Here is a 24,678-nt window from a genome sequence, read left to right as displayed (position 1 = left end):
TAATACGTACAACCGTTTGGTGGACAAAATTATAATACTCTGTAGCAACAGGTTGCAAGAATATAAAAATATTCTCTGAGTTTCATTAAAGTACCTCTCTTAGGTGTACCTCTGATATGGACAGCCAGATGTTCTCAAATTTCGGGCATAGGGTCACCCGGAAGTTCGAAAATCTTTGTATTAGGTTCACGAGAAATCAGGGACGTATTGATCCAACCTGTTTTTAAGAATCAGCTCAATTACACTAGCCGACAATGGATTTTGCTCTGAAATAAAAATTATATATTTTGGTTCCTGTTAGTATGTATATCATTAGAAAAATAATAAAAAAAAATCCTTAGGTCCAATTACGATAATATTATTGAAGTTATACTTCTTATACGAGTTCGGAAAAGGTTGCGATAGATTCAGGTGCATGGAGTACATATCAAAGAAACCTATGAAAATATCAAAAATCTACTACAAAAAATACAGTATGCTAAACATTCTTGGAAAATTTGTTCTGATTTAAAAGTAGTTGGGATGTTACTAGGTATGCAAGCTGGTTACACAAAATTTTGCTGTTTTATGTGCGAATGGGATAGCAGAGCTCGAAGTAAACACTATATCCAAAAAGAGTGGCCAAAAAGAACAGACTATGTACCTAATCAGAAAAGTGTGTCCAATCTTCGTCTTGTTGAACCCGAGAATATTGTATTGCCACCCCTGCATATAAAATTAAGTTTAATGAAAAATTTTGTAAAAGCAATGGATAAAACGGGAGAAGGTTTTCAATACCTTAAAAGTATATTTCCGAGACTTAGTGATGCGAAATTAAAAGAAGGGAATTTTGTGGGGCCAGACATACGACGAGTTATGAAGGATCAAAACTTTGTCTCTAAACTAAATACGCTAGAAAAAAAAAAGCATGGCTTTCATTTGTTGAGATTGTAAAAAATTTTTTGATTAACACCAAATCACCCGATTATAAAGAACTCATATCAAGCCTATTGACGGATTTTCAGGCTTTAGGGTGTAACATGTCCCTGAAAATACATTTCCTACATTCGCACTTGGATTTCTTTCCTCCCAATTTAGGTGCAGTCAGTGATGAACATGGGGAGAGATTTCACCAAGACATATTGAGTATGGAGAAAAGGTATCAAGGCAAATGGACTCCTAGCATGCTGGCAGACTATTGCTGGATATGCTTACGTGATAATCCTGACTACCAATACAGCAGAAGTTCAAAAAAGTACAAGAAAATATAAATTGAGGGATAAAAATTTGTAATATTCAATATATTTTTTGCAAAAACTTTACTTTTATTTTTCTCTTAACCTGGACCTAGCAATTTTTTTTATATTCAAATTATATATGTACCTTATCAAAGCAACATAAAAAAACAAGTTTGGTTTCAGAGCAGAAAAAAAATGTCAAAATTGTCGGCTAGTGTTATCAGGATAGGATTTTCTCTGAATTTTAATTGTACATCCTATACATTGACCGAAATTTTTTGTCAAAAGTCAACCATAGATACTGGAGTCCACATTTTCAATATGTGGGGACTTCAGCAGCGTTGGTTGGAGTTGATCAGTTTTTGGTCATAAGTTGGTATACTTTAAAGCAGTGTTGTCCAACGTGACTGTGTGCACGTTATGCTTGTGTTGGTTATTCTAGCGTCAACTGATCGCAAAATTCTTCTTTGCTTGCCTACGAAGTTGAATACAGTAGCACAATCGTGCTTTCACAGACACTTGTCGCGACATGTTGGTGTGAGGTGTCTGGCACTGTCCGTGCGCTATTGTGCGCATAGGCCGTGGACAACGCTGCTATAAAGTAATTATTATTGCAAAGTTGTATTCCGTTATATCAATTTCTCCTTGAATTATGTAATGGCGTTTTCTATTATATATTTGATTTTTATTGCAACATGTTGTTAAACTATATAACAAATGTGTTCACCTAACGGTTCTACGTGTCACCTAAAACTAATAGAGTTAGATATAACGTTATATATATACATATGTATAAATGATCACGATGGTAAGATGAGTTGAAATCCGAGTGACTGTCTGTCTGTGAGTAGTAGACTTTTGTGTATTTTGTGTACTTTTGGTAAAAATAAATAAAAACGGGTTGATACTACCTCAGGTCCCGTATACTACAATTGTATAATGATTTTCGTTGCAAGAATAAAAAATGTTCGGTTGCACCCGAACTTGGCCATTTCTTACTTGTTTGTTGTTGTTTTGCTTGTTTGATTTTAAGATTGATCTCTTAAAAAAATGTGAATTTTACATAATCTCATTTACCTTAAGGATCAGCGATTCTTTTGGAGCAAGCCGAGGACCTCCGCAAAGAAGAATTTGGTGGTGATGAAGACTTCTCTGCTTGAAACTGCATAATACATACAAGTACGTATTATTAGCTAAAATGCTGTACCTTATAAAATAGTTGATATAATAACAAACTGAGCTCGGTTAAGTATTTGAAATATGTATAAACGGCTTAAGCACGTTTTATCACACCCATTTTTTTAAATACCGAAAATATACATATGTATTTATTTATTTACTTAATTAATGGGGCTATACTCACTTTGCTATGCATTTTAAATTTGACATTGGGTTACATAACCTTCACGGATCACATTAATTGCTACTTGGTTATCCACAGGAGACTGGCGCCGTCACTTAATCTCATAATCTCCCTGAAAGACAGAGTTTTAGTAATTAATTTGAGACTGTATAAGGACTGCCAGAGAAGAATTTTTCGTATGTGTCTACACCTTATTTTCACTCATTGGTGAAAACAAAAAATTTCTAGTTCGGTACTGGGTACAGTATTCTAGGTTCGGTACTGCGATAACTCTAGCTTTGTTCAACTATTCTCTGTTGGAAAAACAGCCACATTTAATACATAAAATTCGTAAGAGCTCCTGTAGAACTTTAATGAAGTAATTGTGCGTTTGTCTAGTTTATATGTACATATTATAGTACAACTCAAATTCTTTGTAATTAATTGTAATTAACATTCAGGAACCGCAACATAACTCACCTCGTCAATCATCATTCTTCTTAGGTAAACAATAAAGATGTATCACTATGGTAGCTTCCATAAAAACAATAATGTGTACGAGGACCACTACATGTGACTTAGTGTGGAGCAGAAAAAGAAGCAATTACATATTTAGGTCGCTTCAGTGATTATTTGCTTCTTATGTCAGTTCAATATTTATGTATGCAGCGCCTTACGTTTCCTGAAACTAATCGACCACCCAACAAAAATCAGGAAAATAATAATTCCATAGTGGCAGAGAGAGAATATTTAGTGCTTTATTATCATAATCTTTGAATATTGGAAGATTAAAGCTTAAAGGCATCTCAATTTCAGTAGACAACGTTTGGCTATTGAAAATTGCGAAAACTAGAATTTTACAATTCAGAACTTAACTGCCATCTCCTAAAGTATGTGACAACTTATTGCGCTCGATTTGTAAATTTTACAATACCATAATTTTCATACTTTCTTGGCACATAATGCGTGTGACGTCTTACTTATGTACAGTGGTCCACATAAGTATTTCGCATAACACCTTTGCACATAAGTTGTACATTTTTAGCGTCCTTCTTACGCTCTCATGCGGACAACATAAACTTTCTTTCTTTTCGCTGGACAAAGACTAGGGGAGTTACTATTCAATAAGAGATACTTTGAAATGAAGCAAAAACGGTGTGGTCTCATTTACATTTGACTAAATACGCTCATTCATCTGCGTTATTAGATAATAAGCGTAAAAAGTTGACCAGGTAGATTTATTGGGTCATTCTTGAAAGAATTTTGAGTTCCAGTTAGGAAAAAATGAGTACATATGTAGATACAGAGAGAAAGATGGGTTGTGCCAACACGACAATGATCATAAGCATACAGTCCGTGCTGTTAAAATGTGAATTATTTACAAATCTTCGTTATAAGCCCGATAGAACATACACACATATATATCTACCTCGGGGATAAAATAAATACTTTTTGGTCGAGAAGTTTTGTTGAAGCTGGCATATGTTTGTAGAATACATAAATTTATTTATTTTAATAGAATAAATCCTTTGCTTATTTTTTAAATAAGTATTCACAAATAAATGTATTAAAATCCAAATGAGAGGAACTAGTTACATATTGACCGCTGTGGCACGGGTTTATTTTATATTTATTATTACTGCGTCTGTAAATGTGGTCGGGGCAGGCCCGTAGCCAGCTTTTCATTTCGGAGGGGGCTGAAGTAAAAACATATATAAACTTTGAATTTTCTGTTTATTAAAAAAAAACAATATAAATTCATATACATATTACATAAGTGATTTGGTAGTTGTAACTTAAATAAGTAATATTTTTCTTTTCTTCTTGTTTGCCATATCATTAATTACTTCATCTGGATCTATTTTAATATCCCAGTGCACTGCAATAACAGCAAGTGCACTCAGCCGCTCATTGCCCATCACACTGCGTGGTAAAGTTTTTATTCTTTTTAAGGTTGAAGAAGTTCTTTCGAAGGAAGCGGTCCTCACTGGAAGAGTTGGTAAAATTGTAAGCAGGTAGTGAATATTTTTAAAATACGTTGCATCGCAATGTTGCAGTAATTTCAACACTTCTATGGTTGGATCTATTGTTGATAAGCTGGCACACCACAATCGATACTCTGATTTTAATGCTGTCATTGATATTTGCTCCTCGAAGTAAATAGTTAAATTTTTTAATTCTTCGGCATTATCAATTGCAGCAAAACCTGGGAGTAGAATTTGAAATGACGAGAGTATATCCTCATTCACTAATAAACGTTCTGTCATGTTTTGAATCAGAGCATCAACGCATGGAATAAATATTGTAACTCTGAAGTGGCTTTCAGGGGTTGTGCAAGGTGGATTAGCACTAGTAGTTTGACGCGAAGTCACTCTAGGCACTACAAGATCTATGTCATAAAGATCTTTAGACATTTGTGATGCTGTTTGGAAAATATCGTTGAAAAAACCATCCGCTGTTTCTCTTCTCTGGTGCAGAGTTCTTATTAATTCTTTGGCTCGGTTCATTGCTGATACAAAATCCATAGATTTTTCTTGGAGTTGCACAGACAGTGGCAGCGTTAAGCTGAACAATTGCTCACAGACGAATAGACTAAGCAAAAAATCGCTTTTCTTTACCGCTGCTAAGAAGGCTGATGCTTTAGACGAAATGGACCATGTCTTACTCGAAATTATTTCCAAACTTAGTACAATGAATTTGAAAATCTCCACAAAGCTTGTAATGCTTTCATGCCTTTCTATAAACCTTGTTTCACAAAGGCGAACAAGTCGTCTTTTTTGCTTTCTGGTGCGTGCTTCTGTATAACGTCCTGGAAAGTTGTGTTTGCATTTGAATGGTTTCTAAATAAATTTGCTATTTCACTGACAATACCAAGGCAGTTCCGTATTGAAGGTAATGACATAGTATTAGAAAACGCAAGGTTCAATCGGTGACTAGCGCAATGAACATATCGTGCTTTTGGATACAGTTGTCTTATCCTGGTTTGCACTCCACTTAAATGCCCTGATATGTTTGCTGCTCCGTCATATCCCTGGCCAACCAACTTCGCCATATCAAGATGGAGATCTGTACAACGCTTAAGTATGACTTTTGATAAGTTTTCAGTCACCGTCTAGTGTAGTTGCGTACGACTGTTATAGGTTTGAGCTGAGTTGTGTATAAGAGTTTCAAAAGATTCAGTCAGTGATAAATCTTTTTTATTTGCGATTTATTTAAAAAATTTCCTTATTTCGGGGGGGGCTTCAGCCCTCTAGCCCCCCCCTGGCTACGTGCCTGGGTCGGGGATTTGACGCTTTGGCATAAATATATCTATGGAAAGTTCATGCAATCGCAACAATGTTGGCGCTGCGTCGACAATTCCGTTAAACTTATTTCGTTTTTAATTAAATGGCAGAAATTGCTCAACGCCAAGTACTTAGAGAGTAAATAATACAGAGGAAATCCATTTCCCATCGGACAAACACTAACAACTCATATACAAACCAACTAAGAACGACAAATATTACTTGGAGACCACACAAATGAAAATGAGGGAGGTGAAGCAGAGGAATACTTAGTAAACTAAGAAGAGTGACGTTAAAAATGTATTTGAAATGATGGATGTGTTGGGCTAAACTGTATATACAAAGTATTTTTCAACCACAAAAATTTCAATTAAAACAATTATTAAATAAGCTGTGAACTTTTTATTCACTCGTCAACTAAAATATCGCCAGGAACTGTTGTAGAAGCTCTGAATTCAATGGCATAGAAGAGACAAACAATTTAATTTTATAAACGCACTTTCTAATGCATTTTGAGTTCTGGAACTAGCTGTATATTAGGGTGGGTAAAAAAAAGGATATTTTTTGCTTGGTACTCCGAAAAATATTTCTTAGACAGATCTGTGAAAACCTCAAAGTATATGATCTTAATTGTAACAGGGTCATTTCACAGTTTTTTCGTTAACCAACCGCTTAAAAGATACTAGTGAAAGAAGTTTGATTATTTTAAAGCCATGAAAGATAATCAATTATTTGCAACATTTTGCTACAGAGTACACATAGAAATTTTGTTCACCTAAATCGATATAGATATAGGGTTGAGTGTCTGTCTGTCCGTATATCAGCGCAAGCTGTAACTGTAAAATCTTGATGGAACTTTTTACACATGTTCCTTGGCACCATAAGAAATTCGGTATTGTAGATGGGTGAAATTGGATCACTGCCGCACACACAAAAGTCAACGTTTTATTTTGGGTTTTCGTCACAGGTACTCATAAGTATCCTTTAATTTTTCTTTGCTAGCTTACAATTCCATATGGCATTCGGCAAGTTCGGCATTAGGTTTTTCCGAAAAACGAAAATCATTATAACGGATTTTTCAATAGGGACGCTACAAAAGTAGACCGATAGGGACAGTCTTCAGTAAGATTTGCCATTTCATCTTGGAAAAATATACGATCCAACAAAATTATTAAAATTTACTACCGAAATTCGGAGTAAGTGGCCTCAACTTTAAGAGCGCTGCATCCAATTTATGGTCGTCATAATCGTGGAAAAATTTTAATCCATAGTGAGACAAAGAAGTGCCCGTGTAGTGTCGAAGATATTGCTGGCGCTAGCGCTTCAATTGAGGAAAGCCCAAATTATTCAATTATATATTGTAGCAAGAACTGAAGCCGCTTGACCACCAGAATCGTCATATACGAGTATATTATTGGGCTGAGTAACAACTAGAAAATTATCCGGATTTTCATAGAAAAATATCTTCAGCGATGAGGCTCATTTCTGGCTGAATCGCTTCGTCAATAAGAAAAGAATTGGGTGTGGCAGTATTAACGCGTACTCCATGAGTCACCATTACATCCTGAAAAAATTACGGTTTGGTGCGATTATTGGGTCGTCGGCGTCATTGGGACGTACTGCCGCTCAATGATAACCGAATATTTTTGACCCGAATTCGATGATATGGACTTGGATAATATGTGGTTCCAACAGAACAGCGAATATTTTAAACTCGACCATTGCGACGTAAGTACCGAATTTGGTGAAAATTGGGAGACTAGGTCAAATTATACATATGTGAATTAACCTTAATGCGCACAATTGTGACCCCTGCTCCTAAAACGACCGAACCTAAAAAGTGACTGATTTATTGCATTTTAGCAGTTTTCAAAAAAACTTTTCTATATGAGGAGTGGGCGTTGTTATCATTCGGTTTCACCTATTTTCACGCTGCCGCAATACCAGTGGGCCAAATTATGACAATTTGTAAATTTTCTATTCATCACCCTTTGTGGGCGTGGCAGTGGTCAGACGGAAATCTCATCTACTACATTTCTGTCACATGTCTATCCAAGAACTCAATTTGATGAGTTGTTGTCTGTAGCGTTCTCAATTAATGGTTCACTCGGTTTTAGAAGCTCTTAATACAGCGCGCTGTTCTCATCCCACTAAATAGCATTACCTTGACGTCATTACTATTCGACTATGCCGTTGATTTACTGGCTCCGGGTTTCTTTTATAGTTTGTTTGCGTATAGGGTTGTCGCAATGGATGAACTTTTTTTATAACCAGCCACAATCCGAATAAAACGGTTCCTTTTTGTAACGTTCCACCAGCATTTCTGCAAAGTCGTCTTTCAACGTCTCTTGGCTTCAATTCATATGGCACCAAATTTCCTTGCTTTTGAATGCATCCGGCTGCATTTTAAATGCTTTGAAATGGCTGCTTGAGTGACTCCCAAAGAGTCTGCTCTTCTTGTGGTAAGCACGCAATCGGCTGAAGGAAAATTCGTATTAAGACGTATTTCTGCGTTGGTAGCGACGTGGATAATACTAAGTAAGTGCTGTTGAAATTTGCAGCAGAAGACGAAAAATTAGCGAAATAAATTTATTTGTTAAACTTATTTTTAAAATAAAGTATGAATCATAATAAAAGATGATATAAAATAATTTTTTAAAGTGAAACTTTTTATTTTATATCTGACAACATTATAGCTAATAACTAGTTTATTCACAGAAGGGATGATTATAATCGATGATAACCCACATTTTAATACAACTTTTTGGTCCTTAACCAAGTAATTTCAATGTACGAAGGAAGCCGTCGCCCCGGGCGCAACGTCTTGCGGGCGGCAAAACGATCTTCGCTGTTTTTTAATATTCAGAAAATATTATATTGATTATAATGCAAGTGATTTAAAATTTCTATTACAGTAACAAATATATACACTATAGTAACAAATCTTTGAATCAGTAACGACTTTCAGTTCAGCGTGGCTTCTAGTTCCTAAATTTTTTATACTTATTATCGAAGATATTTTGTAAAAATTCACTTTTGTTCGAACCACCTAATGAAACTTGTAGGTAGGTAGATAAAGGGGGCGGCAGAACATCCTTGGCCCCGGGCGCCCGAAGTGGTAGCTACGCCACTGGTTGATTACAAGAATGTAAATCGCAAAACATCATGGTCTAAAAAGATTTAAAAAGAATTGTTTTGTTGTCTGTTTGATGGAAAGGTATCGTTTATACTGAGCTTTTTCCCAACAGTACCCCGATTAATTTAGATGTGTATTGCGATCATCTGGATGAATTGAGAGATGCACTTCAACAAAATAACCCAGAATTGATCAATTGGAAAGGTGTAGTTTAACACCACTATAATGCGAAACCTCACAACATAGAAGTTTGATGACTCTTCAAAAGCTATTGTAGTTTTAATGGGATGTGCAACCACACCCACCATATCCACCAGACTCGCCCCTCTCTAACTATTGCTTCAGCCAGCCTCCGCAAAAGTTTATAGATGGGAGAATCTTCACCTATAATCAGACGCTAAGAAGACGCTTGGACCAGTTTTTTAACTGCAAGGATCCAATATTTTATGAGCGCGGAATAAATCTCTTGTCAAAAAGATGGCAAAAGGTATTGGATCACATTGGGAATATATGATTTCACAAATTGTTTTATACAATAAGACAAGTAAGGAAGAACTAAATTCGGGTTCAACCGAACATTTTATACTTTTGCAACTTACTGGAATATTTTCGCTCAATTGTATCTATTTTGTTTAGTTATGAGTAAAACACGCTTTGTATAGGGGAACACGGGTAAATAGTGACCCAATTCAACCCATTTTTCATACACAGGGTTACTACTCATATTATCTTCTTCTTCTTAATTGGCGTAGACACCGCTTACGCGATTATAGCCGAAGTTTTTATTGGGTATTTTTTTTTACGTGGCGGGTTCCAAACCTAGCGCACAACCCTATGTAGGAGATGTTTCGCCTTCTCACTTTAGCTCGCCTTAAAACGGATGTTTTTAAGCTACCCAGAGAATACTTGGCCAAAGACCGGAAGTCGTGAGCTGCTTGAGCCATATGTAAAAGAATCGTTTCTGGCCACTCCCAAGTGAATGGCGATCAGAGAACTTTCCTCACTTGCGTGAACTTCTACACATGACCCCATCCTCCATCGTATTATCAATAAAAGATTTTCTCTGAATTTGAAGTGTATATCCCATACGTTGACCCATATTTACATGTCAAAAGTCAGCTATAGTTTTAGGTTTATTGCGTTTTTAGTAGCCAACTCAGCAACGATTGCTGAACTTTGTACAAATATCGAACATGAAATTGCCGCCGTATCGGCCGATTTATGCTTGCTGTCGAGCTTCTGGACTTCTGCAATCGTGTCGTGGTGGCCATTTTCCGTAGTCGAGTTTCATATATGATGGCAACGAATGTACTTTCACAGAAATAAAGAATTTTATTGATTTCCCAAAACGTTTTTGTTTTGTTTAAAAAAAACTTATGTAGCGCTCTTATTGAAAAACCCTACACAGATCCGTTAGGATTGGTAAGAACCTCTCCGAGCCGTTCGATAGCAAACGAGGTTCCTCAGGCAGGCCGGCTCCCATTCGTGCGACTTCAATCTGCTCTTGGAGAAAAAAATGACGACATAGATATCAAACTGCCATCAAATAAACAGTCGTCGAACTCGCGACTAGGCTCCCACGTCACTGTTGACAGTCATAACTTTTCGAAGATGTAGATAATTTCGTCTATCTTGGAACCAGCATTAACAGCAACAACAATGTCAGCCAGGAAATCCAACGCAGAAGAAACAAGCTTCTGCGGAAGATTTATGTTTCTTTTGCGCATTGGCCACGGCGATTATCGCATTCAATGGAACGGTGAAATTGACATAGTTCAGCGTGTTAAAAAACAGCGGCCATAGTGGCCAGCTGAATGGATAAAAACACTTGAAAGTTTTCTTCTCTGAAAGTATTCGACGCAGTAGCCGCTGGGGGAAGCAGAGGAAGACCTCTACACCTTTGGATAGACCAGGTGGAATCTCCAATCGCCACATGTGTTCAAAAGTATACAAATCATGTTCAAATTGCACAAAAAATACGAAATTACTTACTGAACAACCCAAAAGCTAACTGTTTGAATAGGTACATAGAATACTTTGGGACATACCATTTATACTAAATTACATATATATTTGTCGAGTTTCTTTACTCGCGAAGAAGTATGTACTCGTATGTTTCTATTGGTATAAGGACGAACGATATATACTGGGCGATTTCGATTGAATTCATTGAAATATTCCGTTATTGCCGGCATGGAGCATATATGCTTAAATTTTACTTAATTGAATTGAAAAAAATGCAAAAATATACTGGTTCCTCTTCCCTAAGGGGTTACATTGGTTTATGGGTTTCGAATAATCAATTTATTTATTGCCTTATTAAATTCTATAATACCGCTTGAATATTGTCCTAAATTTTTAAGGTGATCTAAATAATAGTTTCGGGGATACAACTTGTGTGCTCGAGGATAGCTAGGCTAAGTGCGCCGTCGGTTGGCAAAATTTCCAAAGAACTACTCAACCCACCTTCATGCAAATTTTCACAGGGTTTTGGGTTACAATTCTTAACGATTAGGACGAAGTATCTTTTGGTTTTCGATTACAACTATTTGAAAAAATGTTGCGAAATTTTCACTGTACTTTTTATTTTTTTTTTAAATGTCTGCCAAAAATCTAATTTTCACTTTTTTCCTTCGTGAAAGTTTTAACTAAAAGGGTATTTAATAAAGAAAAATAGCATACTCGCATACTTCACAGTATTTAAAATTCATTCTTCTAAATTCCACATAATTTTCAACCAGCGTTAAGTTTTTTACTATATTGAACTTTTTCGAGAAAAATATTATACGTAGGTATGTATAGTGCAGAGACAGCATGACGCTCATTTTGGTTTCGTTTTTCCATGCAATCATATTATGTAGATTACCAGGTCGTCTGCATAGTCTAAAATTACTTAAGTAGTCAACAAAGTTGTGCTACTTAAAAACAGGTGATTCGCAAATATTGTGCCCTTGCCTAATCAAGCGGAAAATAATGCAAACTGTCAAGTAAGTCTAAGTTAGGTAAACATCTGAATTCGAACAATCTACCTGGGGCTTTTTACATCTACATACATACTATATACTACAAACTTATACTGTTAAAGTTGGCGTACTGTTAACGTTTACTCTTCTTGTGCAGATTTGTGTAAGAAGATAGATATTGCCGCCAAAAGATACAAGCTTTCTACTAAATTTCATAATTCTATTTTAATGATGTACTATGCAATAACATAGGAAACTTCTGAAAATTAAATAAAACCCATGATTTCCGATTGAAAAAGTTTTATTTGGGTGTATATGGCATCAAAAACACATTGACTTGTTCAAATTCATCAACAGAAGCGTTTCTAAGAGATGCACAGTTTCTTCGAGGAATTGCTTTTCATCCAATTAATAAAGGGTTACTCACGCCAAAACAAGGAAGAAAGGGTTAAGTTTGGATGTAACAGAACGGTTTATACTATGGCAACTTACAAGGACTAAAGCATGGAAATAACCTTTAGGTGTATAAAAATATGATTTTAGGAATATTACGAACGAATTCATCATTAATTATTCAACAACATCGAATACCCAAATGGTATAGAACAAGTTCTGGACTAACTCTTTACACATTCAGCGCTAAGCCACATCATATTTTGGAAAACTTGTCCATTTCATTAAAATGTCAACAATATTGCCAACATAAATTGTTTAGAGGCAGTTGGAAAGTCGGAAATTACATACAGGGTATTTTGGGTGCAGAGAAAAGGGTAAACTTGTTGCATTAACCTTTGGCATTATCCAGGTATACTCCAGTGCATATTTTCAAGCAATTTATAAATAAATAATTCACACACTGAAGGGGAGGTTGTATTCGAAATAAAGCTCTTACACCTCTAAATACATACATTGTTAACGTTCAGACCTTAAAGGGATTTAGCTTCACAAAGAAAATTTGAAAATTTTGTTTTTGCTTTGCGTAGATTTCTACAGTATTAATCGGTAACTAATATTTAGATACAACGATACAAGATGCAATGGGCTTGAGATATTATTACTTTCTTATTTGCAAAATGTGAAAAATCGCTTAAAAGTCCACCATCATCCCAACCTAAAACATCGGATTCGGAAAACGTAGTGATTTGGGGAATAAAGAAGAAATGGCGAAACAACAAGAATGCCAGAATGCGTAAAAAATTGGCAGAATAAACAACATTTCTGCTTATGACTTATCAAAACTTTCCTTTCAAAACAAACAGATTAAAAGTAGGCGTATGGAGAAGTAGAAACCCAGAATAAATTTAAGAAACGGCATAGTATAATACTACAACATAAAGTGTATGAATCATGTAGAATAATTTAATAGATATTATGATGCCTTAAAAACCTTGAAAGTTCAGATGTTTATTTCAATTGCACTTATGTATGTTACACAAGTATCTCGATGTTGCACAAATCAGCTAATACGAAAAATTTGTCATGTAAACAACTTTGAAATAAACTGTGCAACAAGTTGCTTACGGATGTAAAAATACATGAATAAAAGAGAAGAAAGGAATCACAAATATTAAACAGTTTAGTTAAAGGAGTGCGAGAGCCTCACAATTTCCCCTGTCTATTCCCGTTATGTGGTGAAACGAAGGGATGCACATAAACAATTGTGATTTTTAGAAGTTAGCAGAAGAGTGTGCCTTCAAGCGCAACTGAATTTATCCGCCAATGTCTTTGAATATAAATCACGCAAGATAAAACTTAGCGATCGGACTTTAGAAGAATATATATTGGCAGCAACTAGTCTACAATTAACTACAAAAAAGATGTGTGTCTTAACGTTATCCGGCAAATTAAGTGTCTTACCGTCATCGAACGTCTATCCATCGAACTCACTAAATCTCGCCAATTTCAGAAGATTTTTATATTTTGAACTTTAATCCCATTGTGAACGAGGTAATAAATATTTTTCTTCTTTCATCGTCTTATTTACAACATGTAGAAAAATAGTTACCTGTAGTCTTACTTGGTATTTACATATTTGGAATTAGAAACGAAAAGAAAAGTACACCGATCCTTCAAAGGACGCTATAGGGCCATTCATAACATTATAACACTTTCCAATATATTAAGTTCCAATAACTTGAGAAGATTTACCAAGCGTATTGTCTTCTTACGATTTTCGCATTATCGACTGCTTTACAATGCGCAGATCTCTAATATGCTTTTTCTATCCTATTAAGTTTTAAGATGGGATCAGAAACGCCATGATACTTTTTTTTACCAGTATGTATGTTTTTGAGGTTTCCTCTAGCATCCATAACTTTAAAGTTATGTTTAAAGGAACGCAATGGCTTTAGGCAATGCAGTGGTGAGGACAATCTCCCGACTTCTTTCAATACCTTTATTGAGGGACCCAAATAATATTCACTAAAATCCTGATTAAGCACGATTTATTGTCTTGCTTAATACATGCATGTTTTGGTTCCACTAAAGAGATAGTTTTTGGTGTAGAAATGCATGCTTAGAACACTCTCGGACACTAGTCCTCAATGGAAGAATAAAATTTTATAAACAACAAATTCCGACTGGGATATATGCACGCAACAAGACTTAATGATTTGCTGAGGCTGGGGGCGTAGTTGGAGGGATCAATGGTCGCTCGATTGGTTCACTGGTTAGTTTGTGGCAGATGTTCGGCCGCAGGTTGCTGACGTGTTTATCGCAATTCAAATATTGACCCGAAATCAGCAACAGATGTGCAGCAATTTGCGGAAACAATGGAAAATCGAAAATGTACGTTTAGAGCTATTCTGCTCAAGCAAATGCGCATTGCTTTACAAATATGTAGCTGAGTACACAAATATTCCATACAAAATATTTCTTACGTTGTATAAATTTAGAATGAAATGGAACGGTGTTTTATCTATTAAAAAAAAAATTGCTCGCAAGCCCTTTATACTTGAACGTAATTACTCTTACGTAGGCGGTATTATATGTATGTGCTTAACTTCAACTCCCGATGGCGCCAATTTCAGTGAAATGTATTACCAGAATTAAAAACGGTAATATCATTGGTCAGTGCAGAACAAGATTCCACGTTCTTGTCTGTGTTCTGGGATGCACAGGGTGTGATTTACATCAAATATCTGGAGAAAGACTAAATAATCAAAGAACTCTGCTACTCTGACGAATTTCAGAAAACGGCTCTTTTTGGCGAAGAAACATACTCTTCACCACCAACAATTCGAATTATTTATTCGAATACATTAGAGAACTTGTCTTGACATATCACATAAAATACAGCCGGCATAGATATTTTTTAAATGAAGAAAACTAAAAATTATTTTAAGTATTCATTGTTGACTTTAATTTCTGGCAGAATGTGTTTGACTACTGATTCATTTCGGGACATCCCTGGTAACTTACCAGAATTTACAAAATTGGGACAATAAGAAACTTTAAAATTGTAGGGGGCAGAGATTATGCAGTAGTTATTCAGGTTTTTTGTTCCTAAGGTGTAGATAACACACCTGCCTTATTTGTGTTTTATAAGGCTTTTTCAAACCTTCGTTCGTTTTAAAAGAATACAAACCTCATACGCCATCAGCCATTTAGATACTTGTAGAACTCCACCAACCGGTCAAACATTCCGTTTAACCACAGTTAAATAGAATCGTAGCTTTCAGATTTGGAATGCGAATTCAATAAATCAATGCACTAACACTTGCTAGCACGCATTGTCAAGCATTCTTCAGCTGGCACTTAAGCACTCTGTATGTGAGTACCGCTTGAACTCTACTTTTACGTCACCACTTGTCAGATTACGCGCCACTGGCGCTTATTGGTGAAGCAAGGACTTAGGCTATCCATCTGTGGACACATAAATGTACCAAAGCTGGAACGCACACATGTAGACATGCTTGTACAAACACAACTGTTTCGGCTGTACTAGTCCACGGTTGCTTCAGTTGCAATTTCCGACACAGAAAACTTGTTGTACAGCAATTTACTGTGAAGCAATCAGCCAACAACCTGTTGAATGCTACAATCCTCAATATTCCCTTCGAAAAACACTATGTACTTACATGCAGCGAACTCGGCGTGAGTATTAAAGCGTGTTTTTGCAAAGCTTGTTACATCGTATTGCTCATAAGCCAGCAGCGAGGACAAGCACAATTAAAAGGGCGCGACTTTGTCAACAGCTTATCGATAACAGCACTGCTTAGCAACAGATTTTACTTAACAGACACAATCCCCACACATATTTCGGCATACATACTGTTGTAGGGATATTTTCTCACGCCTGCGCCGGACTCAGTGTGCGCTCGAGAAGTTTGGAAATTTTCTCCTTCGCATTTTATTTAGTGATAAAGATAACTGTGAATTATTGTTGTGTTAAACCTGATAAGGCGTTCAATGCCATGCTGTTAATTGTATCTATGTACATATGTCCTCATATGAGATTGCAAATGCAACAAGCTGTGCGTTAGTATACACATATTACTAAGAGTATTTGATAAGAGTAAAAAAAGAACAATACTGAATTTCGCTTTTCTTGCCACTTAACAATCTTTTTAATTAGCTCAAAGTTTTCTGCACAAAAGATCCGATACAAGTGCCGAAGCGCAACATCATACGTAAAAATAATAATGGGAAGAAATTTCATATGAAATTTCATAATTTTGTATGCTATACATTTACACATATACATAGTTAGAGTGAATTCCCTTCCCCACCTTTCTCAGTATTCAAATATCGATAATATATATAAGATATATACTTTATAGAGTCTCCTTTTGCTTTTTTGCAAACATTGCGGCAAACTTAATATAACCTGCTGAAGGTATAAAAATAGGTAATTGATCGAATTTAAGTTATACCTAAATATGTACAAAATACGTAACGAATAACAGCATTAGTATGCCCTAAGATCGGCCCTAAATCGCATATAATACTATGAAGTGCTATAACTCAGTCCAATTGAATCTACAAATTTAAGATAACCATAGTGGAAAGCGGAATATATGATCTTATACAGTTTTGAAAATATTCCTGACCTAAACTTCAGTAATGTATGTACCTATCTCCTGAATTAATAAAGCAATAAACACTCAAATTATTATTTCATATTTTGCCGTGAAAATAGGTGAAATAAAGTAAGGACCGCACCAATTTCCAATAGTTAAATTGTTACAGAAAAGCACACACAAATTGTAATTAAATTCCCAGGGTAAATGATATTTCAAAAAAAATGTATATTGCTAAGTGTCCTTAAATTCTACACCAAATATGAGCGCAATCTGTCAACCAATTTGCGTTGCGATTTTTAAAATTGATAAAAATATCGAACAAAGAGTTTCTCTAAACTTTCTCATTACTAATGTTGCAAAAGGCAACGTCAAAGACATGCCTCTCCTTCTGGATGATCTTCGTCCTCTTCAAGTGATGAAAATATTAAAAAAGTTAAGGATATTGTGGTTAAAAATCATCACGCAAGTGTTAGAGAAATGGCAAAGGAGCTCGACATCTCTATAGAACACGTTTTTGCTCAACTAGTTCCAATAAAACTGAATTTTTTTCAAAAAGATTACCGTAAAAAGAACTACGGACATAATGTAATTCTAAACAAGCTCACTATTAATAAATCAGACTACATTCTCCCAAGGCTGGATTTCAATAGACACTTCCAAGTGAGGATACCATCTAGACGGGAATGGAGAAGAGGTTCAATAGCAGAGGAGGATACGACCTCAGTCTATACCGACGGGTGCAAAATGGACTGCAGAGTGGGCACGGGGGTATTCTCCGCTGATCTGGGCATATCTCTCCGTATACGTCTACCGAACTCGGCTAGCATCTTCCAAGCAGAAGTACTAGGCATAGAAAAGGCCTGCGAAGTTCTATTAGAAAACCACGGAAATATACATAAAGCAACTATATTTACGGATAGCCAGGCGGCCCTCCTGGCACTGTCTTCACCCATGACAAATTCCAGTATAGTTCACAACTGCAAGAGAGCACTAAGCTCAATAAAAGACAAGCTCCAATTAAACTTGATCTGAGTTCCCGGCCACAGGAACATTTTCGGTAACGGAAAAGCAGATGAGTTGGCAAAGGCAGGAGCTTTCCTCAAAGAATCCGAGGCAGAGCTAATACCAAGCCCGCTAGGTACGATCAAAGGAGAGATCAATAGACAATTTCAACAAGTTGCAAATAACAGATGGGAAAAACATCACAAAATGTGTCATAACTAAACAATTATGGCCAACATATGACAGGAAAAGAACCAACGACTTATTAAATAGGTCAAGAAAAAGTATTTACAGAATAACTGCTACCACAACGGGGCACTGGCCATTTGGGGAACATGCGTCCAAAATGGGTATGCCCTACAACGACATCTGCCGTGGCTGCGGAGTAGCAGGGAACAAGGAAATAATCTTCCACTTTCTCTGCGAATGCCCAGCTCTAGCACAGATCCGACACAAAGCACTCGGAATCCACCAAGCACCAAACCTTGAATGGATTTCCACCAAAAGCATATCGAACATAAGTAGTTTCATCGAAATCTCAAAATGGTTTGAGAGAGAAGGTGAAACGTAATAGCAGACACAGGAGGTTTTTACGAATAGTGTATCAAAATGGCACATCAGTGCTAATTGAGCTCGATAAGGCTGCACTCCTACCTACCTACCGTAAAAAGATCTCTTTGGGCATGCTTTATTGTGCGAATTTCCATCCCACATATTTATAATAACTGCCGGTGAGGTCTAAATTTATGAGTTTGACATGCAAAGAAGTCAACAATCATCGGAATGGAGGAAAAAAACGAGCCGAAATCAAAAAAACCACTCTAAAGCCGCTCAAAACTCAAAGTGATGCTCATTGTTTTTTTTCGATGTTCTTGGTTTGGTGCGTAACCGAATGCCCTCCTAAAAGGTGCTTATGAAAAGTGTTTCGGAGACTGGAAACATCGTGGGCACAAGTGTATTACATCTGAAGGCGACTAAATAAATATTGGTAAATAATTCAAAATTTTTCGGTTTATTTATAATTTTCGGGTACTTTTTTGTCACAATATATTTATGTTCGAAACTACTGAAAGCATGAGCCTAAAGAAGTTTTACCCAAATTATTTTAGCTTGCTAGTCACTTCTGTATGCATTTTAGCAGAACTGCCAATTTAGAGAGAAAATTTTCCATATTCCCATGAAAATAAAAATAAAAATATCTTTGATATCTTATATTTCTAAATCACAGAGTCAACCTAATGCCTAGAAAGTAAAATACAGTAGTTCACCTTTGAAATTGAAAAAATGTCACAATAAATTTTTTATTGACTTACGCGCTTTTATTTGGAAAACCTTATTATTTTATCCTAATGAAAATATTTGAACTAATCTGTTCTATCCTTCTTTGGAATAGGAGTGATTATACAAAGTTACTTCCATTTCACGAAAAGTCCTACAAAGTAATATGATAATGATTGAAAAACAACAGCAAAACAACGCTTATTATACTGATTTAAGGTAGATTAAATACTTCAATATTTTTTTAATGCTAATCAACTGTTAATTCCGATCTCATTGTCAAATCGCATTGCCCACTGAAGTTTCAACTGAATTTCATTAGCATTCACATATATGCCATTCTCTTTACTCATTAAAGTTACTGGGTTTTAACACATGATTAATGCTCAAAATATATGCCATAACCTTTGCTTAACTCCAACAAAAGCTATCGAAACAAAGTAGAACAGAGAAAAGCATGCAAGAAACTGGAGCAAAAGTAAAAACAAACGGTTCAACTTCGTTTGAGAGCTAAGTATATAACAAATGTCATTTAAAGGTTAAGGCGAGAGGTGTTGATATCCTCACTAAATGTCAATGCAGAAAAAATCATTAAAAAATAATAAAATCAAATGTTTAATTATTGTAATACTGATAAATTATTGTGTGGCAATAAAAGTTAATTATTTCAAAAGTACATGTCTGTGTAAAAAAGTTGTTTAATATCGGTTAACCACTCGCAATAATGCAAAGCACTTTGGCGCTGCACAAAACCACACACACAAATACAAAAGCAATGCAAATAAATTAATACGGAATGCGTCTCCACTTCACCGCCATCCTCATCATTATTCTGCAACAAATAAATCGAATTTTTACTCAAAGCATACCCATCAGCCCGTGCCCGAAGATCTTCCAATATCGCTTCGATGGCGCGGAGTGGTTTGGCATTCTCTCTGTGCGTAATACAGACTTCGCGGAAGCTTTGCAAATTAAAGTGACACTCTCCATGCGTGGAAAGCCAACGACGGTGCGCACCCATGCTGCTATATATATTTCATATCAATACGCATATTCTTGATAATAATGTTTTACACTATATTTTCAGAGTTACCTAGGCGAAATTGAATTGCTTTCGCGCGGCCAGTTTCACAGCAATGCCCCGGTCCTGTATAAAATCAAATTTCCCAAAACACATTTTCCACCGAAGTTGCTGCACGTAACCGCAAACAACCATGTCATTTGTGTAGGTCAATCAGGTGAATTCGCAGGCATATTTATAGTTCCACATGGCAATATATGGCATAAGTATACATATATAGTATTTAATACATTGTTAATTAAATTCATGGCTTCGGAAAATTGTTTTATAGTTGCAAAAGCCGAACTCAACCAGCGTAATGTAAATTGTTGCTTGCAGATCTTAGTATATTCGTCACACAAATTCAGCTGGAGCACACAAGAAAATTTACATTCATCGGCGATGATGAGCCGTCAGACACACTGCCGGAACACGCACAATTCTCCGCTACATTGATGGAGGACGAAGAGGAAGACGATGATGACATTGCCTTCTTGTCAACCGATACGAAATTCAGTGCGGAACACTTGCCAATCACAAATGGAGAAATGTAAGTTTTCGCCATGTTAAAAGGGTTCAGCCTGGATATTTATTAAATTATAAAAATAAGTGCCGTAAAAAGTTTTTGACAGTTATTTTCAAACTGCAATGCTCTAAATGTATCTTTTGACTTACTACTCTAACGCCATATCCTTTTGATTCTATCGGCATACAAATTTACTCGGAAACAAAGAGGTTAGGTTAGACCACTACTCAAAAATCTCACGTGAACCACTATATGTGATACTTTGTGACGCCTTAGAAAAGAACTCCTGTGATCAAACTTATAAATTACCAAAACGCTTAATAGTCAATTCAAATTTGCACAGGCGTTTAATTTCCATTCCCGTCAGCTCGTTGGGATGTCTGAAGGTATGCGCTTCCAAGCGTTTACGTCTTGACCCACCAAGCGCGTGACAGTCAAGAAGGAAATGTTGAGTTGTTTCCACCTCATCTTTTTCCTAGCACCCATACCAGTCTTATCACAAAGGCACTCGAAGCTATTGATACCTAGCTAGGCTCTCTTTGACCAGACCTTAATGAACTGTTAATGAGTTCAAGGCTAGTATAGCAGCTCTGCTATCTGAGTGGATGGTTGCTTCTCTGGGGGAGACTGTACTCCTGGCAGCAAATCTACTGCTACCTTAATGGCTGTAACCTCGGCCTAGAAAACACTGCAATAATCAGGATGTTAATAGAGAGCTCCTGCCAGTAAACTCCTGGACCAACCTTCCTCCTAAGCTTTGACCCATCCGTAAAGAAGCTTACTGCATATCTCCTAAAACCGTGTACTAAGTATGAGTATCAAAGTTTCCAGTCATCTATAACATTTTCTTAATTTTTTAATGTTTTCGTCTGCAACAGATTCTTCGATGTTCAAGCCAGATGCCTTTTATAGAACCAAGACGAGCTTTTAGACTTGTCTGGTATAATTCAAGCGACAATCGTTTTTATTCTATATTTGACATTATAACTATTAGTCCATTGAATGACAGTAAATTTTCTGTAAATAGTACTCGTATCTTCCGTAAAGCTGGGTATCGTGAACTATAGTTTCAGTAATTGATTTCCTTCCCAACGATGTTCTGCACTTGTTATAAAATCTAGTATATGTTTGTATATTTATGAATTTCAGTGAGCTGAAACATATGACACTAAACAGCATATGCGGGAAAACCAAGCCACATTTACATAATAGAGCATCGACGTCACCTCTGACCGCACTAGCAACAAAAGCTGACAATGCTAAGGCTCCAACCGTTGCCACAAATGTACATCGATCCTACCAAAAATCTGGCAGATATGCAGCAGGTACTCAAGCTACTACAGCGAGTAGTCACAATGACAGGTCCAGCACCCCGCTAGTAATATCCAGTGATGAACTTCCTACTATATTGTCTAACACGCCCATCCGCATTGTAACTAGTACGGAATTAGGCGGCTTCAACTCTTCGTTGGGTACTTCTCCACAGCCATTATTGACGCGCGGAGCATGGCCGTGGCTGGCCGCAATTTACGTGAATAATTTGACATCGCTTGCTTATCAGTGCGCTGGCACTTTGGTGTCCGCACATGTGGTTGTAAGTTCGGCGCATTGTTTCCACTTCCAAAGGCAACATCACAAGGCCAATGAAGTGCTAGTGTTTCTAGGGAGGCACAATTTACGAAACTGGAACGAGGAGCACTCCATCGCAGCACCAGTGAGTGAGATTTTCCTACATCCCGAATATGATGCCACATTGGGAACATATGATGCGGACATAGCGGTGTTGGTGTTGAAGATTCAAGTACGGTAAGTATTAGAGATATTCAAAACAGAAAATGTGCTATTTGAAGTTTCAACAGGTTCAACACTTACATTCTTCCTGCTTGCTTATGGAGCGGTGACAGCCAACTTGAGAATATAGTTGGGGAGCGTGGCTTTGTTGTAGGTTGGGGTTTTTCGCACACCCACGGGAGTGTTCCATTGATGGGTAACAAGCCCATAATAGCCGCAGTTCCACACGTCACCGAAGCAGCAATTGTGTCAAACGAAGTATGTTTTGCGGCAAATCCAAGGATCCGCAGTCTCAGTTCTAATCGCACTTTCTGCGCAGGTTTGCAAACCGCTTCACCTGTAACTCGAAGTGCTATCGGGCCTTGTACAGGCGATTCAGGCGCCGGACTATTGTTGGAAAGGAACAACCGTTGGATGTTGCGTGGCACAGTTTCGGCCGCCCTACCTGTGCAGCACAAAAAATGCACCGACAATCAATATGTCGTATATGCGGATTTGGCACAATATTTAGATTGGATCATGGCATTTACTCTTTAACTAATAATTATATGTTTATTGAATTTAAGGTTTTATAATAATTTCCTAATGGGTATTATCCAATTTATTAATAGTTATTACTAACACAATAGGTTTCCTAGCCCCATCTAATTTATATGATTTAAGTACTATCTTCCTTTAGATATACATACATACTTTTTTAATTTGATTACTTGATTAAATGGTTTAATTCAAAGAAAACGACGAAATCAAATGCTGAATTTGTGCGTGGTCAAATATTACGAGTAGTTGTTGCTTACTTTAAAGGCAACTCAAATTCTATTATAACCATTTTTAATATAAAATGAGCCATATTCACATTATTAAACCTTTCCTGATCGCTGTGGATCTTGGGCAGGAAAGGTGAAATTTAATACTTTTTAAACTCTCGCAATATAGCACACCGCTTTTTTCAATACAATTTAATTTTGTTTTAGCTGATTTATGAGAGGATGAAATTTGGGATATTTCTTTTTCTATTTGTCAAATTCCGATACTAAGCAATTTTTCATCACTTATTTCGGAGTGACTACTAAGTAGCAAGAGTCCATCTATCTAAGTCGGGGTCTCTTATACCTCCAAAACCAAAAAAGAACATTTTTCCCTTCAAAGTGTCCCAATCGTTATCTAGGAAGACGATATATATAACGATATAATTTTAATTTTATATCTTTATATATATGTAGAAATATATGTATATATGTATACGAGGTTTGACAATTAAGTAATGAGACTGATTTTATTGCCGCGCTTTTGTTGAAGCTGTGACTCCCTTTCTCTTTTTCCGGCATCCCTCCCCTCTCCATTGATATACATATATACCATCGCTCTAGCTTGTTTAGTTCGCCTGCTGCGTCAAGTTGAGTAGACGTGTAGTGCACGTCACGAAAATGGAAAAACGAAGTCAAGAGCAACGCGTCGCGATAATATTTTGCGCCAGATTGGGCGAAACAGTCGCTGCTTGATCGAGTTATTACAGGCGATGAGAGCTGGTTTTTCCAATACGACCCGGAAACCAAACGCCAAAGCTCACAATGGTTGTCTCCACGCGCCTCCCGCCCGAAAAAAGCTCGCATGAACAAGTCGAAGGTGAAAATTATGATTATTGCCTTTTTTGATAGCCGTGGAATCGTCCACCGGGGAAAACTGTGAATCAAGTCTACTATTGCCAAATACTCGAAAGATTGCGAAAACGAGTCAACAGGGTGCGCCCAGACATCGCTCGTAACTGGATCCTTCATCACGACAACGCGCCGTGCCACACCGCCCTCAGCGTGTCCCAGGGTTTAGCCTCTAAAGGGATCGCCGTGTTTCAACAGCCGCCTTATTCACCCCACATGTCACCTAGTGTCTTTTTTGTTTCTTAAAACAAAATCGGTGGTCAAAGGAACCCATTTTGAGTCGATTACGGACATCCAGGCGGCCGTGACGAGGGTACTCGCGGACATCCCAGTCGAAGCGTTCCAGAAATGTTACGAACCATGGAAAACGCGCTGGAATCGCTGTATAGCTGCCCAA

At 36.8% G+C, this 24,678-nt stretch overlaps 1 protein-coding gene and 1 long non-coding RNA gene across 2 annotated transcripts in view; both read left to right on the top strand.

The window, feature by feature from the left end:
* The window catches only part of LOC125778090 (uncharacterized), a 165,847-nt gene that overhangs the window by 1,702 nt on the left and 139,467 nt on the right, over positions 1 to 24,678 (top strand). The gene's annotated exons all lie outside the window — the stretch shown is intronic.
* On the top strand, positions 19,729 to 23,361 carry LOC105233064 (serine protease gd). Its single transcript, XM_011215011.4, has 5 exons — positions 19,729 to 20,255; positions 20,334 to 20,484; positions 20,646 to 20,856; positions 21,982 to 22,638; positions 22,692 to 23,361. Exons 1-5 carry the CDS (start codon positions 20,043 to 20,045, stop codon positions 23,158 to 23,160), a joined length of 1,701 nt encoding a protein of 566 aa, XP_011213313.2. The 5' UTR covers positions 19,729 to 20,042; the 3' UTR covers positions 23,161 to 23,361.

Source organism: Bactrocera dorsalis, chromosome 4 (assembly GCF_023373825.1).
Source record: "Bactrocera dorsalis isolate Fly_Bdor chromosome 4, ASM2337382v1, whole genome shotgun sequence".
Taxonomy (NCBI): Eukaryota; Metazoa; Arthropoda; class Insecta; order Diptera; family Tephritidae; genus Bactrocera; species Bactrocera dorsalis.
The sequence above is the reverse complement of the archived record's forward strand: the minus strand, read 5'-3'. Positions and strand labels throughout refer to the sequence as shown.

Excerpts from the sequence above, each read along its gene's own strand:
- LOC105233064 (XM_011215011.4), top strand. The coding sequence starts at position 20,043 with ATGCGTCTCCACTTCACCGCCATCCTCATCATTATTCTGCAACAAATA. Across the intron at positions 20,256-20,333 it reads TGCGTGGAAAGCCAACGACG|AGTTACCTAGGCGAAATTGA; the intron begins GTGCGCACCCAT and ends CTATATTTTCAG. Across the intron at positions 20,857-21,981 it reads CCAATCACAAATGGAGAAAT|TGAGCTGAAACATATGACAC; the intron begins GTAAGTTTTCGC and ends TATGAATTTCAG.